This window comes from Capricornis sumatraensis, chromosome 8 (assembly GCF_032405125.1).
Source record: "Capricornis sumatraensis isolate serow.1 chromosome 8, serow.2, whole genome shotgun sequence".
In the NCBI taxonomy this organism is placed as follows: domain Eukaryota; kingdom Metazoa; phylum Chordata; class Mammalia; order Artiodactyla; family Bovidae; genus Capricornis; species Capricornis sumatraensis.
This window is the reverse complement of record NC_091076.1, coordinates 44,281,003-44,307,264: the sequence shown is the minus strand read 5'-3', so window position 1 is coordinate 44,307,264 and position 26,262 is coordinate 44,281,003. Positions and strand designations below refer to the sequence as shown.

General features: G+C 38.1%; 1 protein-coding gene across 2 annotated transcripts in view; it reads left to right on the top strand.

The window, feature by feature from the left end:
- Positions 1 to 26,262, top strand: part of NOX4 (NADPH oxidase 4) — a 175,551-nt gene that overhangs the window by 8,821 nt on the left and 140,468 nt on the right. For both annotated transcript variants that reach the window (XM_068977093.1, XM_068977092.1), the window contains exon 3: positions 24,433 to 24,543. In XM_068977093.1, coding sequence (XP_068833194.1) covers positions 24,433 to 24,543 — 111 coding nt within the window. The remainder of the gene's footprint in view (positions 1 to 24,432; positions 24,544 to 26,262) is intronic.

Sequence of the window (26,262 nt, the reverse complement as noted above, 5' to 3'; positions counted from 1 at the left end):
CAACAATCACCCATTTCATGTGATTCAACCTAATACACACTATAAGCATTTATTAATCACATTTTACGCCCTGGATAGCTCAGTTGGTAAAGAATCTGCCTGCAATGCAGGAGACCCCAATTTGATTCCTGGATGAGGAAGATCCACTGGAGAAGGGATAGGCTACCCACTCCAGTATTCTTGGGCTTCCCTTGTGGTTCAGCTGGTGAAGAATCCACCTACAAATGTGGGAGACCTGGGTTCAATCCCTGGGTTGGGAAGATCCCCTGGAGAAGGGGAAGGCTACCCACTCCAGTATTCTGGCCTGGAGAATTCCCTGGACTGTAGGGTCCATGCGGTTGCAAAGAGTTGGACACGACTGAGTGACTTTCACTTTCATGCCCCAGGCATGATTAGTTCCTTGGTCTTTTGTAATCTCATTTAATCTTTCCATATTAAATTTAATCGTTATAATAATCCTAGAGGATAGGAATGATCACTTTTTACAGAATTGAGAAACAGATTCTGAGTGGTTAAGTAACTTCCCTGTGGTCACCCAACTAACAATTAGAGAAGCCCAGTTGGAGCCCACGTTTGTCTCATATTAAAGACCACACTGTCATGCTGCTCCTCCAGGGAGGTTCTGAGACAAAGAGGGTTAGAGCCTGGAATTTTCTACTCTTTCTAGGTAAGACCGTTTGTTTGTATGGTTGTGTGTTTTGTCTTAATAAGTAAAGGTAAGATTATAGTTTATGGATTACTCTTAAACCTGCAGCAGACTTGTACACCTTATTCTGTGTTTTTTATCTCAGTCACTCAGTTAGGTCCGACTCTTTGCGACCTTATGGATTATACTCCGCCAGGCCCTTCTCTCCGTGGGATATTTCAGGCAAGAATACTGGAGTGGGTTGCCATTTCTTCCTCCAGGAGATTTTTGCAACCCAGGGATTGAACCCACTTCTCCTATGTCTCCTGCATTGGCAGGCGGATTCTTTACCACTGAGCCCCCTGGAAATCCTAGCTGATTCCTACTCCATTAATTTGCTTAGGCTTCCATAACAAAGGACCACAGACTGGGTTGCTTTAACAACAGAAATTCATCTCCTCACAGTTCTGAAGGCTGTATACTTTCTTCTACAGAGCACCCAGCCTGAGGGAATGAAGCTTGTGGAACTGCAGAATGTTATAGTACCTTGGGTATTGTTCTAGTTCATTTGTCTCATTTGATAGATTTAAAACAGGGAAAGGCCTTCCTTATGTATTCAGTGCAAAGTTGAATATGGACAGTAGGTCTTTTAACTCTAGTCAGTGTTTCTATTTTATCATGCTAAGCATTGTGTTGAACACAAAATTGATTTCAAAAGTGCATAGGTAATTCTGGGGAGGAAAAATCAATGATCCTTAATTCCGTATTCACAAGCTTGTAACCTTGGGGCTATATGGATATGAGTTTGAATCCTGGCTCAGGCATTTATTTCCCTTTATGATTTTGGTGAATTACTTCTCTAAATCTAAGTTTAACTCATCTATAAGGTTAAGTTTAACCTTCCTATTAGGTTGGTTGTGAGGATTCCATGAGAAAATGTTAGTGAAATATTTAGCCCTTGGTGCATATGTGGATAGCAAAAGATAGCATTATTGTAAATATCAAGTAATATTACTTGATGTTAATGGTATTAATACTATTAGTAGCAGTAAATGGTAATATAAATTATTTAGTTTATCAATAAAAATATTAAAGGAATTCAGAGAGAGATGAGATAGGAGGAATTTGCTGAACATATGGCAGATGACATTAGGAGAGTGACTTTTCCTTTCCTTTGACCTCTGGCTACCCCCCTGATCCTTCTGGACAAAGGAAAGCTCCACCTTGCTATTGGTAATTGACACAAAATTTGCACTAGCTTGGTTATGATTGCTGAGTGAAATTTCAGCTTGAGATAGAACACATTTTATTCAGAACAGTTTTTATTAATCTCCACTGAACTTTGGAGTCTTCAACAGAAAAACAAAGGAAGTAATGCCTATTTCCAGTAGTCATATATTGTGAGAGTTGGACTATAAAGAAAGCTGATGCCGAAGAATTGATGCTTTTGAACTGTGGTGTTGGAAAAGACTCTTGAGAGTCCCTTGGACTGCAAAGAGATCCAACCAGTCCATCCTAAAGGAAATCAGCACTGAATATTCACTGGAAGGACTGATGCTGAAGCTGAAGCTCCAATACTTTGGCCACCTGATGCAAAGAACCAACTCATTGGAAAAGACCCTGATGCTGGGAGAGATTGAAGGTGGGAGGAGAAGGGGACGACAGAGGATGAGATGGTTGGATGGTATCACCGACTTGATGGACATGAGTTTGAGTAAACTCCGGGAGTTGGTGATGGACAGGGAGGCCTGGCGTGCCGCAGTCCATGGAGTAGCAAAGAGTTGGACACAACTGAGCGACTGAACTGAACTAAACTGAATGACTCTTTCACAAGATTACTGTGGACCTTAAAGGAAATAAAAAGAAATAATAACAATAATAGCTAGGGCCGACATTCCCTGAGTTGTTCTTCTGGGCCAGACGTGACAATTTCTTTAAGCAAAAGAGGAAGCTGAAGCATGGAAATTATAAATAATGTGCTCAAGGATTAAAGTACCTTGCACAAAGCCTGTTATGTAATAAGAGTTCCAGAATGCCAGCTTTTCTTCCCCCTTCTCTCATCCTTCATATTCATATACTGAAATCCACTTACCTGTTCTGTATTCCCATTAAAACACGATGAAATGATCCTACTTATCTCAAGAGTGTTGTACTTGAGCATTAGGTCTGACTTAACAAATAGCAAACTACTTTGAAGAATTGAAAGCATCCCAGAAGTAAAAAATAGTGGTTATTATTACATATTGTTTCTGTCTGCTGTTCATTCTTCGCAGCTTTTTTTTTTTTTAATTTTTATTTTTACTTTATTTTACTTTACAATACTGTATTGGTTTTGCCATACATTGACATGAATCCACCACGGGTGTACATGCGTTCCCAAGGCTCCAGCCATCGGTACCTTAACTGAGCTCCTTTGGGAGTTGTAAAGGATGGTTTGGGCAAAGAAATGAGATTTCATTTTCGTGACAGAAAAGCAACAGGGTACCCTTAACATCTAATATACTTTACATTTACAGTGTTGATTATTGAAGTGGGATATTAAAGGGCTGTGACTTGTAACTAATAATTGCCAAGACATGAACTAAAAGTGAGACTTTAGAATAAATTACCTGGTATCCATGTCTTAATGCAGGTTTTTGATGTGATAAAAGTTGATGTAATAAACAGCCTTGCCAAATGTAGTTTCTTTTCAGTTCTAGAAATGGGGTTAAAGAAAAAGTACATAAAGAAGAAGATAGTATTTCCATGACCAATCAAATTTGTTTACAGTTTTAGAAATTGGAAAGTTGAATTTGACAGTGACTTCTATCTATGGGTAAATGATTTCAACACGTATTTTATAGGCAAAAGTTTCATGGTTTGATGGTTTTCATTGATTTGGACATTGTTAAAGGTCTCCAGACACATATCAAGAATACCAGAGGTCTAATATAGTTTAAGGCAAGAAGAGATGAGTAATGTATGCAATGAAAGCATCTTATATATCTGAGATTTTTAAGAAATGGGTATGTGAACACCAAGATACATTTAAGAAATGATCTATGGTGAATACCTTTCTGACTATAGTCATTTTTCATATGATAGTATTTTCACATAGCTGATTTTAAATTTCAAGTAATTTTCTTGAATATAATCTTAGAAAGCTCAGATTCATTGGAAGGATCTGAAGGGGTAATGATCCAAACAAGTTTCTTTTTTTCCCCTCCTTATATTTTGGCTCTCTTTGTTGACTTGCTTTTCCCACAATATACCCTCTCTTATGTGCCTTCCAATTGGCATTTTATCCTGAGTGAACTCTCTGTGACCCCACCCCTTGCAGGAATATGGATTTCAAGGATGCTCTAAAAACAGATAGTTGTGGAACAAAAAAATAAGAACTGTTTGTTGAAAATACTGATGAGATAGGATGATTAGAGTATTTTTATCTCTCGTTGACTTTCCTTGGCCGAGTTACTTTTGATAAGTTACTTTGGGCTTTTTGTTACAACCTCACCAGAGCCATGACAGGCTCAGAGAGGTGCACTAGGCCAAAAATAATCCCTGAGTCATGCTTCTGGGGCTTCCAGGGATGGTAACTCTGGCCAATAAGAGAGATGGTAACTCTGGCCAATCAGAGAGATGATAACTCTGGCCATTCAGAGGGATGATGACTGGCCAATCAGTAAATACCAGGAAACCCCTGCAGCCAATCAACCCTTGCCATCTCCCTGTCTTTGTTCTAAACTTATAAATACTGTTGTAAATCTGGGCTGGGAGCTCTCATCAAGACTCCACTGCGCTGGATGAGATGGGAGCCCTGGCTCGAGCTGGCAATAAAACCTCTTTATGCTTTTGCATTGCTGTGGACGTCTTATTCTCTCAGTTTTGGGGACTCGGACTCTGGGCATAACACTTTTAAGCTGTATTAATTTTCTTGGTTTGAAAAGCATGGGCCCCAAAGCACATTAGTAAAGTGCTAAGAGTTATTCAAACAAAGGTGAAGATACATTTTTCTTTTCTTTTTTCCCATAGCTCAGAGTATCTAAAGGGAAAACCAAGCAGATATGAGCAGTATATAATAATGGATTCCAAACTGGAAAAAAAAAGTCACTCATATAAACCACAAGAATGTAGAACTTCAGTGTGAAAGTTCTTTTTCCACTTGGGAAATGGCATTTGTTGTTGAGCATTCTTTATATTGGGTTTCCCTGGTAGCTCAATTAGTAAAGAATCTGCCTGCAATGCAGGAGACCCCGGTTTGATTCCTGGGTCAGGAATATCCACTGGAGAAGGGATAGGCTACCTACTCCAGTATTCTTGGGCTTCCCTTGTGGCTCAGCTGGTAAAGAATCCACCTGCTAATGCAAGAGACCTGGGTTCGATTCCTGGGTTGGAAGGATCCCTTGGAGAAGGGAAAGGCTACCTACTCCAGTATTCTGGCCTGGAGAATTCCCTGGACTGTATAGTCCAAGGGGATGCAAATAGTTAGACACGACTGAGTGACTTTCACTTTCACATTCTCTATATTACATTCATTACTTACAACAAAATTTTTCTGGGATTTGGGCCTTGGCTTGGATTATGTAAAATCCATCATTGAAATACTCAACTGCTTTGATCTTGTGCATTTTTTAAAACATAAGAGAGTGAAAAATGAGTCAAAAGAAAATCCAAAAAGTTTAGTTTCCTGGATTGTAATGCATCTACGATCATAATGCTTCTCAGCCTTTTGGCTGAGATCGCAGACGGTAAAGCGTCTGTCTACGATGTGGGAGACTTGGGTTCGATCCCTGGGTTGGGAAGATTCCTTGGAGAAGGAAATGGCAATCCATTCCAGTACTATTGCCTGGAAAATCCCATGGACAGAGGAGCCTGGTAGGCTGCAGTCCATGGGGTCGCAAAGAGTCGGACACGGCTGAGCGACTGAGCAACTTCACGTTCACGTTCAATGCATCTACAGGGTTTCCTTAATTTTGATTTGCCTGAAGAAAACTAGTCTTAGAGTTGTACTGGTTTTAAAGCTTGAGAGTGTTATGCATAAAGGAGAAAATATACTTTGTTCAATCCACAGATTTTAGATACATGAAATTTAATTTGTCTTATATGGCATTTATTCTAATTCTTGTTAAAGCTAAGAGTCTGCAATTGCCTTTTCCTTAGCACAGAGAAACTATTAGCTTAAATTTCAAGTATAGTAATATCTGTGAAAATTTCAGATTATCAATGGCAGCAACATAATATAGTGAAGAGAACATGAATTTTGGGGACAGATTGACCTAAGTTGAAATCTTGACTTTACGTCTTAGTAACTGTATCTTTCAGTAATTAATTGAAATCTTCAAAGTCTTACTTTCCTCAGTTTTAAACTGAGAATTATGTTATTAAATTGAACTACATAAAAATTCCAATATTGAAACATTTTGACTTTAAAAATGGCAGTTTTGCATAGTTTAACCTTACTTCTCTTTTATAGGATTATTATCATTATTATTATTACTGGTTTGAAATAAGCATAAAGTAAGATGAGGAAGAAATGAGTTGTGTTTCTTACCTTCCTTCTGATGCCAAGTGATAGTAGACAAATTCATGAAAATGCGACTCATTTCTTTCAGGAAAAACTGTTGAAGTTCAGAATGTTTTTATATTGAAATGTATTTGTAAATGTTTCCTAATAACTGAAAGTTTCCTAGGTAAACTAAGAGAAGTTAATGTCTAATTTTGTGGAAATGTTTAAATTCTGAAGAATTGGGTTGGCCAAAAAGTTCAAGTTTTTCCATAGGATGGTATGGAAAAACCCAAACGGACTTTTTGGTCAACTCAATATTTAAGATGATAGTTTGCAAATTATAGTATACTTTTTTTTTCTTCTGTATGATTTCAGAATGGTTTGATTGCTTAGTCGTGTTCGACTCTTCATGACCTTTGGACTGTAGCTTGCCAGGTTCCTCTGTCCATGGGATTGTCCAGGCAAGAATACTGGAATGGGTTGCCATTTCCTCCTGCTGAAGATCTTCCCAACCCAGGGACTAAACCCGAGTCTCCTGCGTCTCCCTCATTATAGGCAGATTCTTTACCTCTGAGACATCGGGGGCCGTCACAATTAATTGCTTTTCAGTTGGCAGTAGTTTTCAAATTTTAGCTCCAAATTTGTTGATCTTTTGAAAACTTTCCATGGAGCAAATCAAAGATTGAGGTTCATACGAAGAAGACCAATTTCATAGGACATTAGCAGTAGACCTTCTCTGGAAAAAGAAAGGATTTAAAAAACCTATGTTTCTGCTATTGGGTAGAGAGCATTTAAATATATACCTTAGCTTGCAGCACCCAGTCTTCATGGGTCTGTGCCAGGCCCCTGCTTTCTTTCTTCACTGTCTGTTTGTCTACTAATCCCTTAATCACTCCTCGTTCTGCAATCCCGTTTTCCTCCCAACATTGGCAACTTTTCTAATAGTGTGTAGACGTGTATCCTTCTATTGGTGTTTTATATGCGTGTATTTTTTGCTTGCTTTTTTAATCCACAAGAATGGCCTTGTGCTAAAAACTTACTGTCTTTCTCGCTTTTCTTCATCTGGTATTGTGTTTCAAGGGCTTCCTTGGGGCTCAGTGGTAAAGACTCCGCCTGCCAATGCAGGAGATGGCAAATTCAATCCCTGGGCTGAACAGATCCCCTAGAATTAAGAAATGGCAACCCACTGCAATATTCTTGCCTAGAAAATCCCATGGACAGAGGAACCTGGTTGGCCACAGTCCATGGGGTCACAAAGGGTTCAGACATGACTTAGTGACTAGACAGCAAGAACAAATTATGTTTCAGAGTCTCTCTATGTGACTGTGCGTTTCTTTGCCCCTTTGCCTCTAGCTGCTGTATACTATTCCACAGTTTGCACCGGCCACATTTTCCTTGCTTGTCCTCCTAGAAATAGACATGTATTCCCCGCTACTTTAAGAGACATCATGATGAACACAGAGCATGCTATTACAGTGTGAATATTTTAAGGTAGTTCGCTAGTTTTATCATTTAAAAACTGCCTGCTGGGTTTTCTTGAGATGGAAGACTACAAATTTGTTCATATTGTAACAAATATAAAATTTTGGCATTTACTTTATTATAATGGTTTTAGTTAGATGACAATAGTGGAGTTGATATCACACAGGGTACAGTTCTAAAAAAATAAGACATTTGATTATAATAGCTTGTTTTCAATGAGAAATCTTAGGGCTATTGGGTGACTGAAGGGGTGAATGTGGTGAGTATTTTAAGTATTATTTAATTTCTATATTTACATGGCTTCTTTCTTCTGTATTACCCATACTGTTAACCATCTAAACAAAAGATAGTCATATTAACAGTTACAGTAAAAGAAACAACTACAAAGAACATCGGAGTTTGAAATACTAGGAAACTGAACAAACCAAGGAGAGAACATTAAAACGGTAGGTGAATACAGTGAAATGAATTACAGAAAAGACAGGTGAAACAAAGATGTGTTACAGCAATTCACTAACTTTCTGAGCTGTAAAGTATTAACAGAGAACTTGTACCTGCCTAAAGGAGAAGGAAATGGCAACCCATTCCAGTATTCTTGCCTAGGAAATTCCATGAATAGAGGAGGCTATGGTGGCTGCTGACTATGGTCCATGGGGTTGCAAAGAGTCAGATATGGTTAAGTGACTAAACAACAACACCAACCAACCCAAAAGACTAACCAAGGTTAGAAAGGTTAGGAGCATGGAGTGTAAGTGGAGGTTTGTGTTTTGTTGTTTTGGTTTGTACATGGCAGCATATCAGGGTTTTATTTACTAGTATTTTAATACATGTTGAAATATTTTTTTTTTTCAGAAACTGTTAACTAAGTGTCTTAACAGCACATAAACTAATAACACTATAAGAAATATAATATGGCACTTGAATAATATGCAGCTTGAATAATCTTTAATGTTTGGGCCACTTAAGTGTTAAAGAATCAGTAACTTTATCTCTTAGCGCTCCCATGCCCTCAGTAGTTCTTCTTTACAATACCCGGAGCCCTTTATTTGCTTGGTAGCTGTGTGTCACTCATTATGATTTACCTTCTTCCCTGTTCCTATCCTGTCCTGTCTTGTCCTGTTGATCCTGTGCTTTAAGTGAACATCTTTCCATTTATCTGAAGGTTAGAATAAAAGAGGTCAGCAAGTTAATGTCCTTCTGAAAGCTTCCTCTTTAAGCCATGAAAATATCTGCAGGATAATTTTTACAAGTTTATCGTGCATTTTTCAGTATGAAGCTAATGTATAAAATTAAGGAAAACAATAGAAAATACACAAAAATAAAAATGAAAATTTCCCTTTATTTTCATTTAAAGGTAATATTCCTCCTTCTCAAATTATACTTTTAAGACATTCTCCCTTTATTTTCTTTAGAAAATAATTTTCTGACTTCCATATGAATTAAACATTTTTTCATATTTATTATAGAATATAAGGGAAAATGCAAAAAAGTAATTTATATCTCAGCATCCATACATACTCATGGTTAACATTTTAATGTGTTTTTTAAATTTAAAAATTTTTAAATAACAATGTGATCATTTCAAATAAACAGTTTTGTACTCTCTTTTAAAATATAACATTAAATATCACATCAGATTTATCCCTGTAATCACAAACTGTTATACATGCATTATTTATTTTTAATATTTTACTGAAGGAATAAAAACATACCTCACTTAAACATTCTTATATTTTTGGACATCCAATTAAACCACCTAACTTAAGCATTCTCATATTTTTAGACATTCAATTGGCTTCTGTTACTTCACTTACCTAGAATATGCCGTGCTGTGAAAAACATCATTGTGTAGAACACACAAGAGTACTGGAGTGGGGTGCCATCGCCTTCTCCAATTGTTATGCATAGTCTGATTAAAATTCTAACCAAGTGAGTAGGTGCCATTGAAGTGAGTATTGTTTTCTTCCAAAAGTTACTCCATATGCTCAGGTTATTGGTATATCTGTTTTGGCTTATAAATTTTAGGAGGGATTTTGATAAATTGAAAATGGTGTAAAGATGTGGAAGATCAATACAAGAAGGGAGAGGAGCTTGCTGCTGCTGCTGCTGCTAAGTCGCTTCTGTCGTGTCCAACTCTGTGTGACCCCATTGACGGCAGCCCACCAGGCTCCCCCGTCCCTGAGATTCTCCAGGCAAGAATATTGGAGTGGGTTGCCATTTCCTTCTTCAATGCAGGAAAGTGAAACGTGAAAGTGAAGTCGCTCAGTCGTGTCCAACTCTTAGTGACCCCATGGACTGCAGCCCACCAGGCTCCATCATCCATGGGATTTTCCAGGCAAGAGTACTGGAGTGGGTTGCCATTGCCTTCTCTGGAAGAGTAGCTTAGAGGTAACTATATAGTCAGCAATTGTGATCAGATGGTCTGAATCTGTGATAATGGAGCAACAAGTCTTCCTTGGCTTTTTAGCCAACCAGTCTCTGCAAAATACATTCCATTTCTCAGTGCTTTCCCCTGCGCATGGATCATTTGTGTCAGAGGAGGAAAATGTAATAATGACATACAATCAAATGGTCTGTAACTCTTGAGGCCCTTGTTGTTGGGTCTTAGAAAGGAGTGGAGGCGAAGAGACAGGTGTGAGTATCCACAGTAATGTCATAGACGAATTTTTAAAATTCCATTTTAATAATGTTTGTCACCTAAAGAGGTCAAATAATTTTCTCTTGATATGTGTTTACCTTTTAGAACAGTTCCATGACGCAAAGTGGAGGGCATTTTTATTGCTGTTCTATTAAATTCTTCAGTGCTCAGTTTTAGAGACTAATGACCTTGGCAGAGGTCACAGGTGTTAGGTATGGTAAAAATTTCATACCTTTTAATTGGTGACTGTTCACTAGACAGCATTGCCTTTAAAAACCCATGAATGTGTTCGTGTGCAGTTCTGACTACCGTTTACATTGAATTAAGTTTTTCCAGACAGACACAAAGTCTAGAAATGAATCTCCTCTGCTGTCCAGGCTTTGATACAGGAAAGACAGTAGGGAAAATCAGTACAGAACTATCATATGTCAGTCTTGCTTTCTTCTCTCTGTAGTAGCTAAATTTCTTTCTGATTCATAGTAGATTTCTATGGGAAGACCATGTTCTCAGCGAAAATGGAAGGAAGTTCATTTCTAGAAAGCGCAGGATGAAATATGTTGTTGCTTTAGTCGCTAAGTTGTGTCCCACTCTTTGTGACCCCATGGACTATAATTGGCCAGGTGTCCCTGTCCATGGCATTTCCCAGGCAAGAATACTGGAGTGGGTTGCCATTTCCTTCTCCAGAGGGATCCTCCTGACCCAAGGATCCAACCCACCTCTCCAGCATTGGAAGGCAGATTCCTGATCACTGACTGAGTCACCTGGGAGGCTCTAGAATAAAGTATGATGACATTTAAAAGGAAAGATTTAAGTTAAACATAAAATTTCTGGATAAAGTATCAGAATCAACATTATACTTTTGGTGGCCCCTTAAGTTATATGGGAAAACATTTTCTCCAAGCATCCTTCTTTCAAACTTCTTTTAGAGATAGTGTTTTAAAAAAAGGCAGTTTATGGATAGAAGAAAGGTCAACCTGAGTCAAAAATTACATCATAGTTGAAAGTCTCCAGGCAGTAAGTTGACAGAAACCAGTTAGGATCATTTGGAATGAATTAAAGTATTTTTATTATGTCATGAAGGGGCATTCATGAGCTTTTGGATATACCCCAAGAGCCCTGAATTGGTAGCTTTTATTGGGATTTATTGAGAAATAATTACTCCAATTATTATTAACTACTTTCTGGTTGCTCATGACACATTATTCATTATTGTTTCCATGTGAAACCTTGTGAAGATAGGTAATCCACGTTTGAAGTAGCTCTTCCTTGAAATATATTTTTTGTCCATAAGTGCAATCTTGCTCACATGGAATGTTCATCATATTCTAAATTAATATCCTTATCATAATATATTATTGGTATAAACTAAACATTTAAATTAGAGCCACAGTTTTCATTTATAGATACAGCAAAAATAAATTGTTCTGATTTTCTGCCATGAGCCCTTTTATTTACTATAAAGGCAATTAAAAAAATGCCTACCATTGCCTTGGAAATCATATAGAGTACTTAATGAGGTTGTCTCTTCTTGCTCATGTATTTGTCTCATGACTACTTTCTTTGGCTTTCACTGCTAAAGGAACATTTTCCCCAAGGACTATTTTTTTGAAATAATTTTCTTTGGTATTGACCATGCATTTTTGAGGTTCCTAAGAATAAGGGTCAGTTTGGGCTTTTCCACTTGCTATACTGCCACTTTCTAGCTTTGTGGGGGAAGATAAGCATGTGATAAATAGATAAACCGTTACAATGTATTGTACACTTGTGTTTCAAAATAGGTATAGCAAAAGGCAAAAGGGAAACTTTGAGAAAGATGCCTCAAATTTTTCAGAATATTGGAAAAGGAGAAAACTTTGGAGATGTAAATAAGGATACTGTTGGCGCTGTTGGCCTTAGGAAGGCCTCCATGAGAAAATGAGCCTTGGGCTGAGACTTGAATAATAAGGAGTTCATCTGATAGCATAGAGGTAGTTAGAAGAGGTGTACTGCCATCACAATAGAAGAAAGGCAAGAGCTAAGCTGCAGATGGGGAACTGAGATATGCAATAAAAGTGTGCAATCGCTGGTCAGGATAATGCATCCAGGAGCTGAACTGAGCTATATAATGCAAAAGTGCATTATAACTGAGTGCCCTTACAGTTTCAGCAATTTGGCTTATTTACAGGCTTCTAGTATAAGTTGGATCAACAAGAAGGTTGGACTTGATGACAGTCCATCAGAGAGCTACAGCGGCCCTTAGCGTTTTCTTCACATTGGGTGTTACTCAGTTTGATACAGAAGATCCCAGTGCCTAGAGTGGTGGGTGTTGGGGAAGTGAAGACAGAGTTGGTATCCCTGGAAACATGGTTTGATGGAAAGACCTGGTCCTGGGTTCTGATCCTAGCTGTGAACTAGATAGATCTCTTGGGTAATCACTTTTGGTTTCAATTCTTTTTTCTTTATTTCCCAAATGAGGGCATTAAAGGATCATCTCAGAGGCTCACTCATTCATGATCCACCATACATTAATTGCATACCTACTAGTTACCTGGAACGCTCTTTATTTCTTTAGATACACTTGAGTGGAATAAAGCTCATCTCCTATAGCTCCAACTATAAGCAGAGCTGAGGATGAAAAGACAGTCTTGGAAAGAGTGATTTTTAAGAACTCTGCCCTAAGAGGATTTAAATTCTGTAACTAGACCTAGTTTGTAGATGGCCAGAGATGGGACCATAATAATAGCTTCTGTTAACTTCTTATGTGCCAGGTACTGTACTTAATATATATACATACAATTAATATATAATTAATATATGTGCAATATATATATAATCACCTTTTCGGGAGATTATTTCATTTTTCATTTTATAGATGAGGAACATGAGACAGAAAGGGTAAGAATATTACCTAAGGCCGTACCACTATTAGTTTGATGCAAAAGTAATTGCAGTTTTAGACCCTGAATTTTAAATCATTATGACAAGGTTCAAACACATCTTTATTCAAAATTGGAATCATTACAATCAACACATTTTTGCCAACGAGAAATAAGTTTGTTTATTCCTGTAGCATAAAAATCCATGCTTCAGGAACTCTTGGAAAACATTTTCTGCCTCCTGCTGGCTGTGGAAGTGTTTTCCCTGAAAACAGTTGTCGAGATGCTTGAAGAAGTGGTAGTCTGTTGGCAAAAGGTCAGGTGATTACGGTGGATGAGGCAAAACTTCATACCCCAATTTGTTCAATTTCTGAAGCATTGATTATGAGAAGTGCTATCGGGCATTGTCATGAAGTATTGGGCCCTTTCTGTTGACCAATACCAGCTGCAGGCATTGCAGTTTTTGGTGCATCTCATTGATTTGCTGAGCATACTTCTTAGATATGATGGTTTCGCTGTATTCAGGAAGCTTTAGTGGATCAGATGGGCAGCGAATCACCGAACAGTGACTGTGACCTTTTTTGGTGCAAGTTTGGCTTTGGGAAGTGTTTTGGAGCTTCTCAGACCAGCCACTGAAATGATCATTGCTAATTGTTATATAAAATCCACTTTTTGTTATACGTCACAATCCGATCCAGAAATGGCTCATTGTTTTTGCCTAGAATAAAAGAAGATGACATTTCAAAATGACGATTTTTTAAAAAATTTCCAGCCAGCTCATGAGGCACCCACTTATTGTGCTTTTTCAACTTTCCAGTTTCATTCAAATGCTGAATGACCATAGAATGGTCGACATTGAGTTCTTTAGCAACTTCTTATGAGTTGTAAGAGGATCAGCTTCAGTGATTGCTATCAATTGGTTGTTGTCAACTTCTGATGGGCAGCTACTATGCTCCTTATCTTCTAGGCTCTTGTCTCCGTTGCAAAACTTCTTGAACCATCACTGCGCTATAAATTCATTAGCAGTTCTTGGGACAAATGCATGGTTGATGATGAGAGCTGTCTGTTTGCTTTAGACCCATTTTGAACTCAATTAAGAAAATCAGTTGAATTTGCTTTTTGTCTAACATCATTTACGTAGTCTAAATAGAAAATAAACAGCAAGTAATAAGTAACTAGCAAAAAAGCATGAAATAAGAAATGTGCATTAAAATGATTATAACATAGCCACATTTATTTAAGAATGTATTCCACTATCAAATGGCAGATTTCAACAGTGCAAAAACTGAAATTGTGTTTTCATCAATGTAATAGTAAAAGTGTTTGAAACTCAGGTCTGTCTGTCTTCAAAATGATTCTAAAACAATGGCCACCAAACCTGACTGTACCTACTGCAGGAACTCCTACAGGTCTAAAGAATCAGAATTTCAGAAAGTACAACAGAGATAACATTTGTTTTTAAATAATCCATCAAGTAATTTTAATGTGTGATTAGAGAAATATTAGATAAAGATTTATATAAAATGACAGGAAAATCCAGTGGTTGAATAAAAGGCTAAACAACTGAAAGAATAAGGACATTTTCTGGTTTGGAAAGAGCATTTGAATTCACATCTCTGTTCTGATGAGCAGCATGTTCTGTTCTTAAGGAAGTAACAGAGAGCATGAAGGGAGGCCTGGGTTCCAGAACTGTGTCTTTATGAACTAACTAGCAATGCAGACAGAGGCAAAAAGGTCGACCTGTATGACATGTAAGGCCTCATGAAAGAGCTAAGTTCTATGATTATACAAATAATTAAGAATTAGGTGTTGTGTAAGCTTTATTTGATTTGATTAAAAATATTTCCTTGGAAAAAAGTTAATAAAATTGACCTTAACGTGTACAAATTTACATAATTTTTGACAAACATAAAATACCAGATCAGAATATAAAAAAATCTTATGTAAACCTCTATGCTAATTGGGGAAACAGTGGAAACAGTGTCAGACTTTATTTTTTTGGGCTCCAAAATCACTGCAGATGGTGATTGCAGCCATGAAATTAAAAGACGCTTACTCCTTGGAAGGAAAGTTATGACCAGTGTAGAGAGCATATTCAAAAGCAGAGAGATTACTTTGCCAACAAAGGTCCTTCTAGTCAAGGCTATGGTTTTTCCAGTGGTCATGTATGGATGTGAGAGTTGGACTGTGAAGAAAGCTGAGTGCCAAAGAATTGATGCTTTTGAACTGTGGTGTTGGAGAAGACTCTTGAGAGTCCCTTGGACTGCAAGGAGATCCAACCAGTCCATTCTGAAGGAGATCAGTCCTGGGTGTTCTTTGGAAGGAATGATGCTAAAGCTGAACTCCAGTTCTTTGGCCACCTCATGTGAAGAGTTGACTCATTGGAGAAGACTCTGATGCTGGGAGGGATTGGGGGCGGGAGGGAAAGGGGATGACAGAGGATGAGATGGCTGGGTGGCATCACCAACTCAGTGGATGTGTGTTTGAATGAAGTCTGGGAGATGGTGATGGACAGGGAGGCCTGGCATGCTGCGATTCATGGGGTCGCAAAGAGTCGGACATGACTGAGCGACTCAACTGAACTCATGCTAATTTTTATTTTTTCCTTGAAATGACTAATTGTTGACTCATCAAGAGTTAACTGGGAAAATGACTAATTATTAAAGATTACTAGTAATACTGCTCTGGGCTTTTCAGATCCCTTTGAACACCAGTTATGCATAGATATTTACATGTAGAATGTCATTTTATATTTCCCTAAAGTTGCTGAGAAAATTCCCAGCTGAGAGAAAAATGTTCATTTTGTTAATTTACCATAAAATGGTAGTTTGCAAGTCCTCTCTAGAGTCAACTATTTCAGCAGAATTTTGTTGCAGTTTAATATCTCTGTCAAAAACTTGGTTGAAGATGAGGAAAACGTGAATGTAAAATTTTCAGCTAAGGCAAAATTGGAAGGAAAAAGTAAAAATAGAGCATTCACATTTAATATAATATAATGGGCTAACACTAATAAATTCTTACACTTATGTACCTGCTCTCTCACACTTCTGTTTTCCGTCCCCATTTTTTTTCTTTCATTGCAGGATAGAGGGGTTGTTTCTTGATAGCAATTCCTGTGAGAAAATTGTAAACACAAGATGAGTCATTATGCAACATAGATTCTCCACAATATAACAGTCTTGGAATCAGCAGAACTTGCCCTTAGTGAGAGAGAGCATAGTCTTAACTACCGAATTTTGGTAAATTGGAAAAGGTCACTGAGATGATCGTTGTTGCTCAGTCACAAAGTGATGTCTGACTCTTTGCAGCCCCACGGACTGCAGCATGCCAGGCATCCCTGTCCCTGACTGTCTTCAGAGTTTGCTCAAATTTGAGCAAATTTGCTCCATTGAGTTAGTGATGCCATCCAACCATCTCATCCTCTGTCATCCCCTTCTCCTCCTGCCTGCACTCTTTCCCAGCTTCAGGGTCTTTTCCAATCAGTCAGCTCTTCGCATCAGGTGGCCAAAGTATTGGAGCTTCAGCTTTAGCATCAGTCCTTCCAATGAATATTCAGGGTCAATTTCCTTTAGAATTGACTGGTTTGATTTCCTTGCTGTCCAGGGGATTTTCAAGAGTCTTCTCCAACACCACAGTTTGAAAGCATCAATTCTTCAGTGCTCAGCCTTCTTTATGGTCCAATTCTCATATCCGTACATGACTATTGGAAAAACCATACCTTTGACTAGATGGACTTTTGATGGCAAAGTGATGTTTTTGCTTTTTAATAATACACTGTCTAGGTTGGTCATAACTTTTCTTCCAAGGAGCAAGTGTCTTTTAATTTTGCAGTTGCAGTCACCATCCCAGAGAAGGCAATGGCACCCCACTCCAGTACTCTTGCCTGGAAAATCCCATGGATGGAGGAGCCTGGTGGGCTGCAGTCAATGGGGTCGCGAAGAGTCGGACACAACTGAGCAACTTCACTTTCACTTTTCACTTTCATGCTTTGGAGAAGGCAATGGCAACCCATTCCAGTGTTCTTGCTTGGAGAATTCCAGGGATGGGGGAGCCTGGTGGGCTGCCATCTATGGGGTCGCACAGAGTCGGTCAGACACGACTGAAGCAACTTAGCAGCAGCAGCAGCAGTCACCGTCCACAGTGATCTTTGGAGCCCTAGAAAATAAAACCTGCCACTGTTTCCATCTATTTGCCATGAAGTGATGGGACCAGATACCATGGTCTTAGTTTTTTGAATGTTGAGTTTTAACCCAGCTTTTTCATTTTCCTCTTTCACCTTTATCAAGAGTTTAGTTCCTTTTTGCTTTCTGCCATAAGGGTGGTGTCATCTGCATATCTGAGGTTACTGATATTTCTCCCAGCAATCTTGATTCCAGCTTGTGATTCATCCAGTCCAGCATTTTGCATGATGTACTCTGCACATAAGTTGAATAAGCAGGGTGAGAATATACAGCTTAATGTATTCCTTTCTCAATGTTGAACCAGTCCGTTCTTCCATGTCTGATTTTAACTCTTGCTTCTTAACCTGCATACAAGTTTCTCAGGAGACAGGTAAGGTAGATTACCATCTCTTTAAGAATTTTCCACAGTTTGTTGTGATCCACACAGTCAAAGGCTTTAGCATAATCAATGTAGCAGAAAGTAGAATTTTGGGGGTAATTCCAGTGCTTTCTCTATGATCCAACAGATTTTGGCAATTTGATCTCTGGTTCTTCTGCCTTTTCTAAATCCAGCTTGTACATCTGGAAGCTCTCAGTTCACATATTGCTGAAGCCTAGCTTGAAGGATTTTGAACATTATCTTGAACATTACATAGCACATGAAATGAGCACAATTGTCTTATAGCTTGAACATTCTTTGGCATCCCTTTCTTTGAAATTGGAATGAAAACTAAACTTTTCCAGTCCTATGGCCACTGCTGAGTTTTCCAAATTTGCTGGCATATTGAGTGATGCTTTCACAGCATCATGTTTTAGGATTGGAAATAGCTCAGTTAAAATTCTGTCACCTTCTCTAACTTTGTTCGTAGTAATGCTTCCTAAGGCCCACTTGACTTCACACTTCAGGGTGTCTGGCACTGGGTAACTAACCACAGCATTGTGTTTTTCTGGATCATTAATGCCTTTTTTATGTAGTTCTTCTGTGTATTCTTGCCATCTCTTCTTACTCTCAGCTGCTTCGGTTCAGTCCTTGCTGCTTCTGTCCTTTATTGTGTCCATGTTTACTTAAAATTTCCCTTGGTATCTCCAATTTTCTTGAAGAGATCTGTGGTCTTTCCCATCTATTGTTCTCCTCTATTTGTTTGCTTTGTTCTCTTAAGAAGCCTTTCTTATCTCTCCTTGCCATTCTCTGGAACTCTGCATTAAGCTGAGTATATCTTTCCCTTTCTCCTTTGCCTTTCCCGTCTCTTCTTTTCTCAGATACTCGTTCCTAAGGCTTCCTCAGACAAGTATGCGTTCCTGCATTTCCTTTTCCTTGGGGATCATTTTGGTCATTGCCTCCTTTACAATATTACAAACGTCTATCCATAGTTCTTCAGGAATTCTGTCTACCAGATCTTCCCCATTAAATCTGTTTGTCACTTTTATAATCATAAAAGATTTGATTTAGACCGTACCTGAATGGTCTAGTGTTTTTCACTACTTTCTTTGTGGGGGGAGTCTTAAAATTATAGCAAGAATTTTAGAGGCCTAAAGAATTGTGTTTAACCCAAAGAAAACAAGAGTGAGCTAGAAAATCATCCTACTTTTCTTTTCCATTTTTTGGCAGTGCCATATGGCATGTAAGATGTTAGTTGCCCGTTAGGAGTCAAACCTGCACCTCTGCGTTTGAAGCACAGAGTCTTAACACTAGAGCCATCCTAGTTTTAGCTTCAGTTTTTTAATGTTTATTTTAGAATATTTTTCTCCAGAGTGGCCTTGTGGGTAGAAGTTATAAAGACACATATTTCATGTAAGTGTAAGAAAACAAAATAGAAGTTTTTGATGGTAGAACTGTTTGCTCTGTCTGGACATAATCAACGAAGGGTGTGGATTGCCTTTGGTTAGGACTCTCATGAGAGATTAGACACTGGGTTGATGGTGGCATGTGGGTTAGACCATTTTAGTTCTCTGATTTTAGATGTATATGTTTTAGGAAATTATTTAGCAAACCAAACTTACTGATAAATAAGCTATTTAGTTAAAACTGAATCCTTTCTATATGTAAGGTTCATATATAATTACCATAGAATGTACTTGTCTCAAACAAAATTTCACTTTTGTGATGATTAACTGCACAAAGACTGCCGTTGCCCAAATTATGTTTTTCCAATTAGTTATGCACACTTCATTCAGAGTTATCATTGCCGGATTCTAATGTCTTCTTACCACCTCCCTGCTCATGACATAATGCTCTGCACTGATTTTAGGATAAACACACACATTCTTAATATGCCCTACAAAGTTCGGCAAGGTCTAGCCCTACCTGCTTCTCCAGTTTTATGTTATACCATTCTCCATTTCCAATCCAACCATATTTGGCTACTATTAATTTCTCACCTATACAATGTGCTCCCATTTTCCACACTGGGTTTTTTGGGTTTTTTTGCATAAATGTTCTCATTCCTACATGACTTCTGCTCACTGTTCAGATCTCAGTTCACTTCTAATTTAGTCCAGAAAGCCTACTTGATCTTCCTATTTAGATCACATTCCCTGTTATATATATGCTCATATTCTGTAGTTCTCATTCACTGCATTGATCTCAGTGTATTGCTTATAATTTACATTTGATTGTGTAGCTGTTTGATTATCATCTGTTTTCCTTACTAAAATGTAACATCCTAAGGAAGAAAGCATGTTTTGTTTTAGTTAATTATTGAACTTCCTGTACCTTGTGATATGTGCGTATCATAATAAATGTATGTTGAGTGAATAATATAAGTGGAATAAGTAACACCTACTACGGAAGTGCAGGAGAGACTATTTAGAGAAAGGAGGTGATATACTGACCCTAATCAATAAGGTAATTTTATATAGTGCTCACATTTTTTAGACCAGTTTTACTTTTCACAAAAGTCGTGAAAGCTAGGATTATTATATCACATCATATTATTTTAATTCTATGGATAAGAAAATTTTATTTTTCTTAACTTTACAAATAAGGACAGTTAACTAGCAAGAAGAATAGTTATTAAGTAACAGATTTAAGATTAAAAAAAGAAAAATGAATGTGTGCTTGAGATTTTAGGAAAATGACCGTGTGCTTGTTATACTTAGATACTGCATTCTTTCATGTGTCATTCTTTTATGTATGTGTGTGTGTGCGTTAGTCACTCAGTTGTGTCCTGCTCTTTGTGACCCGATGGACTGTAGCTCACTAGGCTTCTCTGTCCATGGAATTCTCCAAGCAAGAATACTGGCATGGGTAGCCATTTGCTTCTCCAGGGGATCTTCCTAACTCAGGGATCAAATCCAGTCTCCTGCACTGCAAGTAGATTCTTTATCCTCTGAGCCACCAGGGAAGCCCCACCAACGTTCTTTTATAATTTGCTTCATATGGTATATTTTCTTATAGGACTGTCTTAGTTCAGGCTGCTACAACAAAATACTGGGTGACTTAAACATTTATTTCTTTCGGTTTTGAAGACTGGGAAGTCTAAGAACAAGATGCCTGCAGCTTTGGTGTCTGTTGAGAGCCCTTTTCCTGGTTTGCAGATGGCTTCCTTCTTGCTGTATCCTCAAGGAGGAGAGAGGGCGCACTGGTCTCTTCCCCTTCTTAATAAGAGCACTAACCCCATCCCATCTCGAGGCTCTTCTCTCATGATCTTGTCTAAACCTAATTACCTACCAAAGGCTCCACCTTCAAATACCATCATGATAGGGTTTCAATGTATATGTTTGGGGGACACAAACATTTAGTCCATAGGAAGGACCAAACTGTGTATTATTTATACATACTCATCTGAAATATATTTCTAGTTTTAGAATTTTACACATGGAATTTTCATTTACATTTGAGACTTGCCTGTAATGCAGAGGGGTTCAATCCCTGGGTTAGGAATTTCCCCTGGAGAAGGGAATAGCTACTTATTCCAGTATTTTTGCCTGGAGCATTCCATGGACAGAGGAGCCTGGTGGACTATAGTCAATGCGGTTGCAAAGAGTCAGACACAACTGAGCGACTAACACTTTCACACTTTTTGAGATCTTCACAGGTAAGATTTGAACCATGAAAGTTATGCTGCCATCTAGTGATAACTAACCTGAACGAAATTTGAAAACTAGAGTAGCGGGTTAAGCTCTCCAGGAATGGTAGAACACGTGATCCATATTGAATGGACTGGACACATAACTTAGGGAGACATTTCCTTTTAGTGAATCTTTGAAGTAGCTGATTCTTACAAAGATCATGAATTAATAATGACTAAATAAAACAAATCTTAGCTGTAGAATATTACCCATGTAGTAAGTGGATTAGATGGTTTCCTATGATTTTGCCACTTAACTGAAATCTGTCTCTGTTTCCTTACTCTCTTGACTGCTTCTGAATGAGAGAATTTTGTACTCTGATAACCTAATAAAAAGGAATTTTCATCTTGGTTTAAATAACTAACCATATTCAGGAACAAACATATATGAGGAAATGAGTCCTTAGTAAAATTTCCAGTTAGATTTTGCAGCATCATAAGGAAGAAGTGAAATGCTAAAATAAGCTTCATTTATCCCAAGTAGACACTTAGAGCCACTTTGAATTAAATTACTGTGATTTAATGTAAACACAGCAATAAAACACTTCCAGATATTCAATAAATGGTTAGAAAATACAATTTAAAGCACTGAACCACAAAGAAAATTTTAATAATTTATGTGTATTTCTTAAGTCTTGAACATACATGATAGATTTTAGCTGATGTATTTAAGCGAGTTATTGTCCTAGTACATTAGAACTGCAGATAAAATTATCATTAAAATCCCTCAAGCTAAAATTTTCTTATATGCACATCCAGATTAAAAAGAGATAACAATTATTCTATTTCTCTGGAGGCCTAAACAACAAACACTTATCCCTCTGAAATGATCATTTTGCTTGCAGATGTGAGAAAATTATATTTAACAATTTTTTTTTAGATAGTCCATAGAGGATTGTTTCTCTTTGTCCATTTACTGGTATACTCATTGAACTGTATCCCTGAGGTATTCAAACTCATGGTGGAGAAATAGCCTAACTGGAAAGATTAATTACTTTTCATATAACTCAATGAAAACTATGGCTTTCCTGACCTGGCTTCTTACCCTGTCTCCCCTTCAGGAATAATATTTCATGTGCTGACAATAAACACTATGTAACAGAGTTGCTATTTTGCCAGGAGTTAAGTTGGGAATTTCAGGGTCATGAGCAATTTTAAGATAAGTAAAGCAGTTGACTTACACCTATTTTTTTTTAATTAATTAATTTATTTATTTTACTTTACAATATTGTATTGGTTTTGCCATACATTGACTTGAATCCGCCACGAGTGTACACGTGTTCCCCATCCTGAACCCCCCTCCCACCTCCTTCCCCATCTGTTCCCTCTGGGTCATCCCAGTGCACCAGCCCCGAGCACCCTGTATCATGCATCAAACCTGGACTAGTGATTTGTTTCACATACGATATTTTATGTGTTTCAGTGAAACACATGAAAAGATGTTCAACATCACTCATTATCAGAGAAATGCAAATCAAAACCACAATGAAGTACCATTTCATGCCAGTCAGAATGGCTGCGATCCAAAAGTTTACAAGTAATAAATGCTGGAGAGGGTGCGGAGAAAAGGGAACTCTCTTACACTGTTGGTGGAAATGCAAACCAGTACAGCCACTATGGAGAACAGTGTGGATATTCCTTAAAAAACTGGAAATAGAACTGCCATATGACCCAGAAATCCCAGTGCTGGGCATACACACTGAGGAAACAAGAATTGAAAGAGACACGTGTACTCCAATGTACACCTATTTCTTAGTTGATACCCTTAACGTAAAGTAGTTTTATGTTTATTCCAAGACAAGTGCACAAATATGACCCCATCTCTTGTTTTCATGTAACACACTGTTTGTATGAAGACTGTAGATAGTATCAGACAACAGCGGATGTCAATCTAGCAGGAATTTGATTTAAAATTAGTTGCCAAGAAGTACTGGATCATACCAGAGGGGTGTGCGTCTTTGAAAAATACGTTGTATAGTGTAGTTATGATCAGCTTTGTATGAAGCACAGATGATCTGGGGTCTCTCTTGGTTCTGGGTTAGGGAAGACCTTTCTTTAAAAAAAAAATATTGTATTTGCTTATTTTGTTAGTTGAGTTGCAATGTTATGTTAATTTTTTCTGTACAGCAAAGTGATTCAGTTATGTTTATGCTATACATATATGTGTATTCTTTTTCATATTCTTTTCCATTAATGTTTATCACAGGATATCGAATATAGTTCACTGTGCTATATAGTAGGGCCTTGTTGTTTATCCATTCTGTATATAGTACTTTGCATCTGCTAACCCCAAACTCCCAATCTGTCCCTCCCGCACTCCCCTCTGCCTTGGCAACCATAAGTCTTTGCTCTATCTGCAGGTCTGTTTCTGTTCCATAGATAAGTTCATTTGTATCATATTTTAGACTCCACATATAAGTGATGTCATATGGCGTTTGTCTTTCTCTTTCTGACTCACTTCATCTGTGATCATCTCTAGGTCCGTTCAGTCCAGGTTGATACAGATGGCATTATTCCATTTTTATGGCTGAGTAGTATTCCACTGTATATATGTACCACATCTTTTTTGTGTGGTATCAGGGAAGCATCAAGGAAGAACTTTAGAGGAGGAGTACTTAAGAGGAAGCCTGAAAGATGGGTAGTGTCAATTAGGTGGAGAGCTTAAAGGCAGATCCTAGTGTGGAAGGGAGTTATGTGGAGGCTCAGAGTGCTCTAGAGAGTACACAAATGAAAAGGCCTTTGTTTGAAATTCTTGTTAACTTATCAGTGAACAAAGGATTCAACTCTGCACCTGTGTGGATGCACAGAATATTCTGAAACTTTAGGGCTCTTACCACCCAGAACATTATGGAAGGAGTGGAATAAGAAATTGACCTTGCCCTGAAATGATGTAATCGGGTGATGAGAAGGCTAGTAGAAATGAGAGGAGGCTAAGTTTTACGGCAGTGCAGAAGAGAAAGAGACCAGGCTCTCTTTTGGTAAGAGAGAGGGTGGAGGGTGATTCAAGACCCTTGAAGGAGCTGGCGTTTGCCATGGTTCTGCAGGGTGAGGTCGGCAGCATGTTTTTAGTTTACCTGTGTCCTTGACTGTGTTTTGACTCTTGCCTTATTTGTTCAGCTAGGATTGTGTCTAAGCAGAGCCTCTGCATCTGTTCTTAACCTCAACTGCAGCCTTATCCTCTTACCCATGTGCCGCACGCTCCTGGCTTACCTTCGAGGATCGCAGAAGGTAAGAAAAAAAAAATCTAGTCACTGATTCCAGCATAGCAGTCGAATGTAAAAGTATCACATTAGTCCTACTTAATTTTCATGGTCTGAATTTCTGCTGGAGTGATTTCTTCAAGGATGATCCTGATGTAGTAAAGACCTCGTCATCTGATCACTAAACTGTTCTTCAGCAGTAAGTTAGGGCAGTGGATAATAGAAAGAGTATCAGATACTGTGCTAACATATATAGAATTCACATATATACTTGTCAATCCTCGCATGATTTGGGGGTATTGCAAACAAAGAACCTGAAGCATAGAGAGTTTAATTAACTTGACCAAGACCTTAGGACTAGTGAATGGTAGAGCTGAGATCAGCCCCAGTTCTGAACTCTTTCCACTAAACTATTCCTTATTGAAGTCTTGTACTTTCATTTAATTAAATGCAGGAGAGCATACTAGAGCCCCATACTGTGCTTAGTCGCTCAGTCGTGTCTGACTCTTGTGACCCCATGGACTGTAGTCAGCCAAGCTCTTCTGTCTATGGGATTCTCCAGGCAAGAGTACTGGTGTGGGTTGCCATTTCCTCTTCCAGGGGATCTTCCCAACTCAGGGTTCAAACCCAGGTCTCCTGCATTGCAGATGGATTCTTTACCGTCTTTACCACCAGGGAGGCCCAAGAGCCCCACGGACTTTCATTAATACACACGATGGCTGCTGGCATTGGTGGCAGTTTCTTAAAACACATTCCTGTTTTGAGCTGTGTCAGTGGCTTGAAATAGAATTCTTGGATATGATGTGATGTCGTGTATGATATTTAAGTGTGAAAGAAAGGTTATGAGAAAAGAGAAAAGCTCTTTGAAAGTTAAAAGTCCAACTGAATTGTTTTCTGCTTCTCTTGTCCGTGTGTGTGTTTATACACATGTGTGTTCACTGCTTTCTTCACTAAGATAGTTAAGAACTACTGGATCGATACTGATATTTTGAAAGGAGTTGTTAACATGAGGTCATTTTGATGTTCTGTGAAGTTCATGTAAGTGGATTTACTGCAGTTAAAGTTCTCAATCTTTTCATGAAATTATATTTAGAAACTCTTTACTCTTAATGCAGTAATTTGTGAAAATAACTCTTTCTGTAGGTTGCCAGCTATTGTGAAATGCTAGGTCTAGATCCCTGTGGCTGGCCATTGGCTTGGTATGAAGAAAGAGAAAATAAATGGCAGGAAATGGAAAGTGCCCACCTACATCTCTCAGTGTGTAATAAGACTTAGAGAATTGTCCCCCAGTGTGAAACAGTATTCAAAGATGCTTGACGTTTTATTTTTGTACAAGATCAAGCAGGCATTTAAACCTGTAGATGAAATTGTTTTATTTTAAAATAATCTTAGTTTTTGACCACAAAAGGAAATCACACATATTGTAAAATGAAAACACTGCAGAAATTTGCAAAGTTATCAGTGAAGGGTCCCCCTAATGTTGCTCTGTCAGCACAACCACAGTTTGAGAAAAATGCCTGCGAGTATGTTAACATATACAGTGCCATTAATTTTAAACAATATAGGATCATAGTGTAGTTTATGTGTTGTAACATTTTTGCCTAACAATATATCTTGCTTGTCTTTCCATGTCAATACCAAGCCTCTTCACATTCTCTCTAGCGATTTGAGTGTTCCACTGACTAGACATTGTACTTCATCTCATCAGGTTTTAATTGATAGACCTCTGCTATCAAAAGCTTTCCAA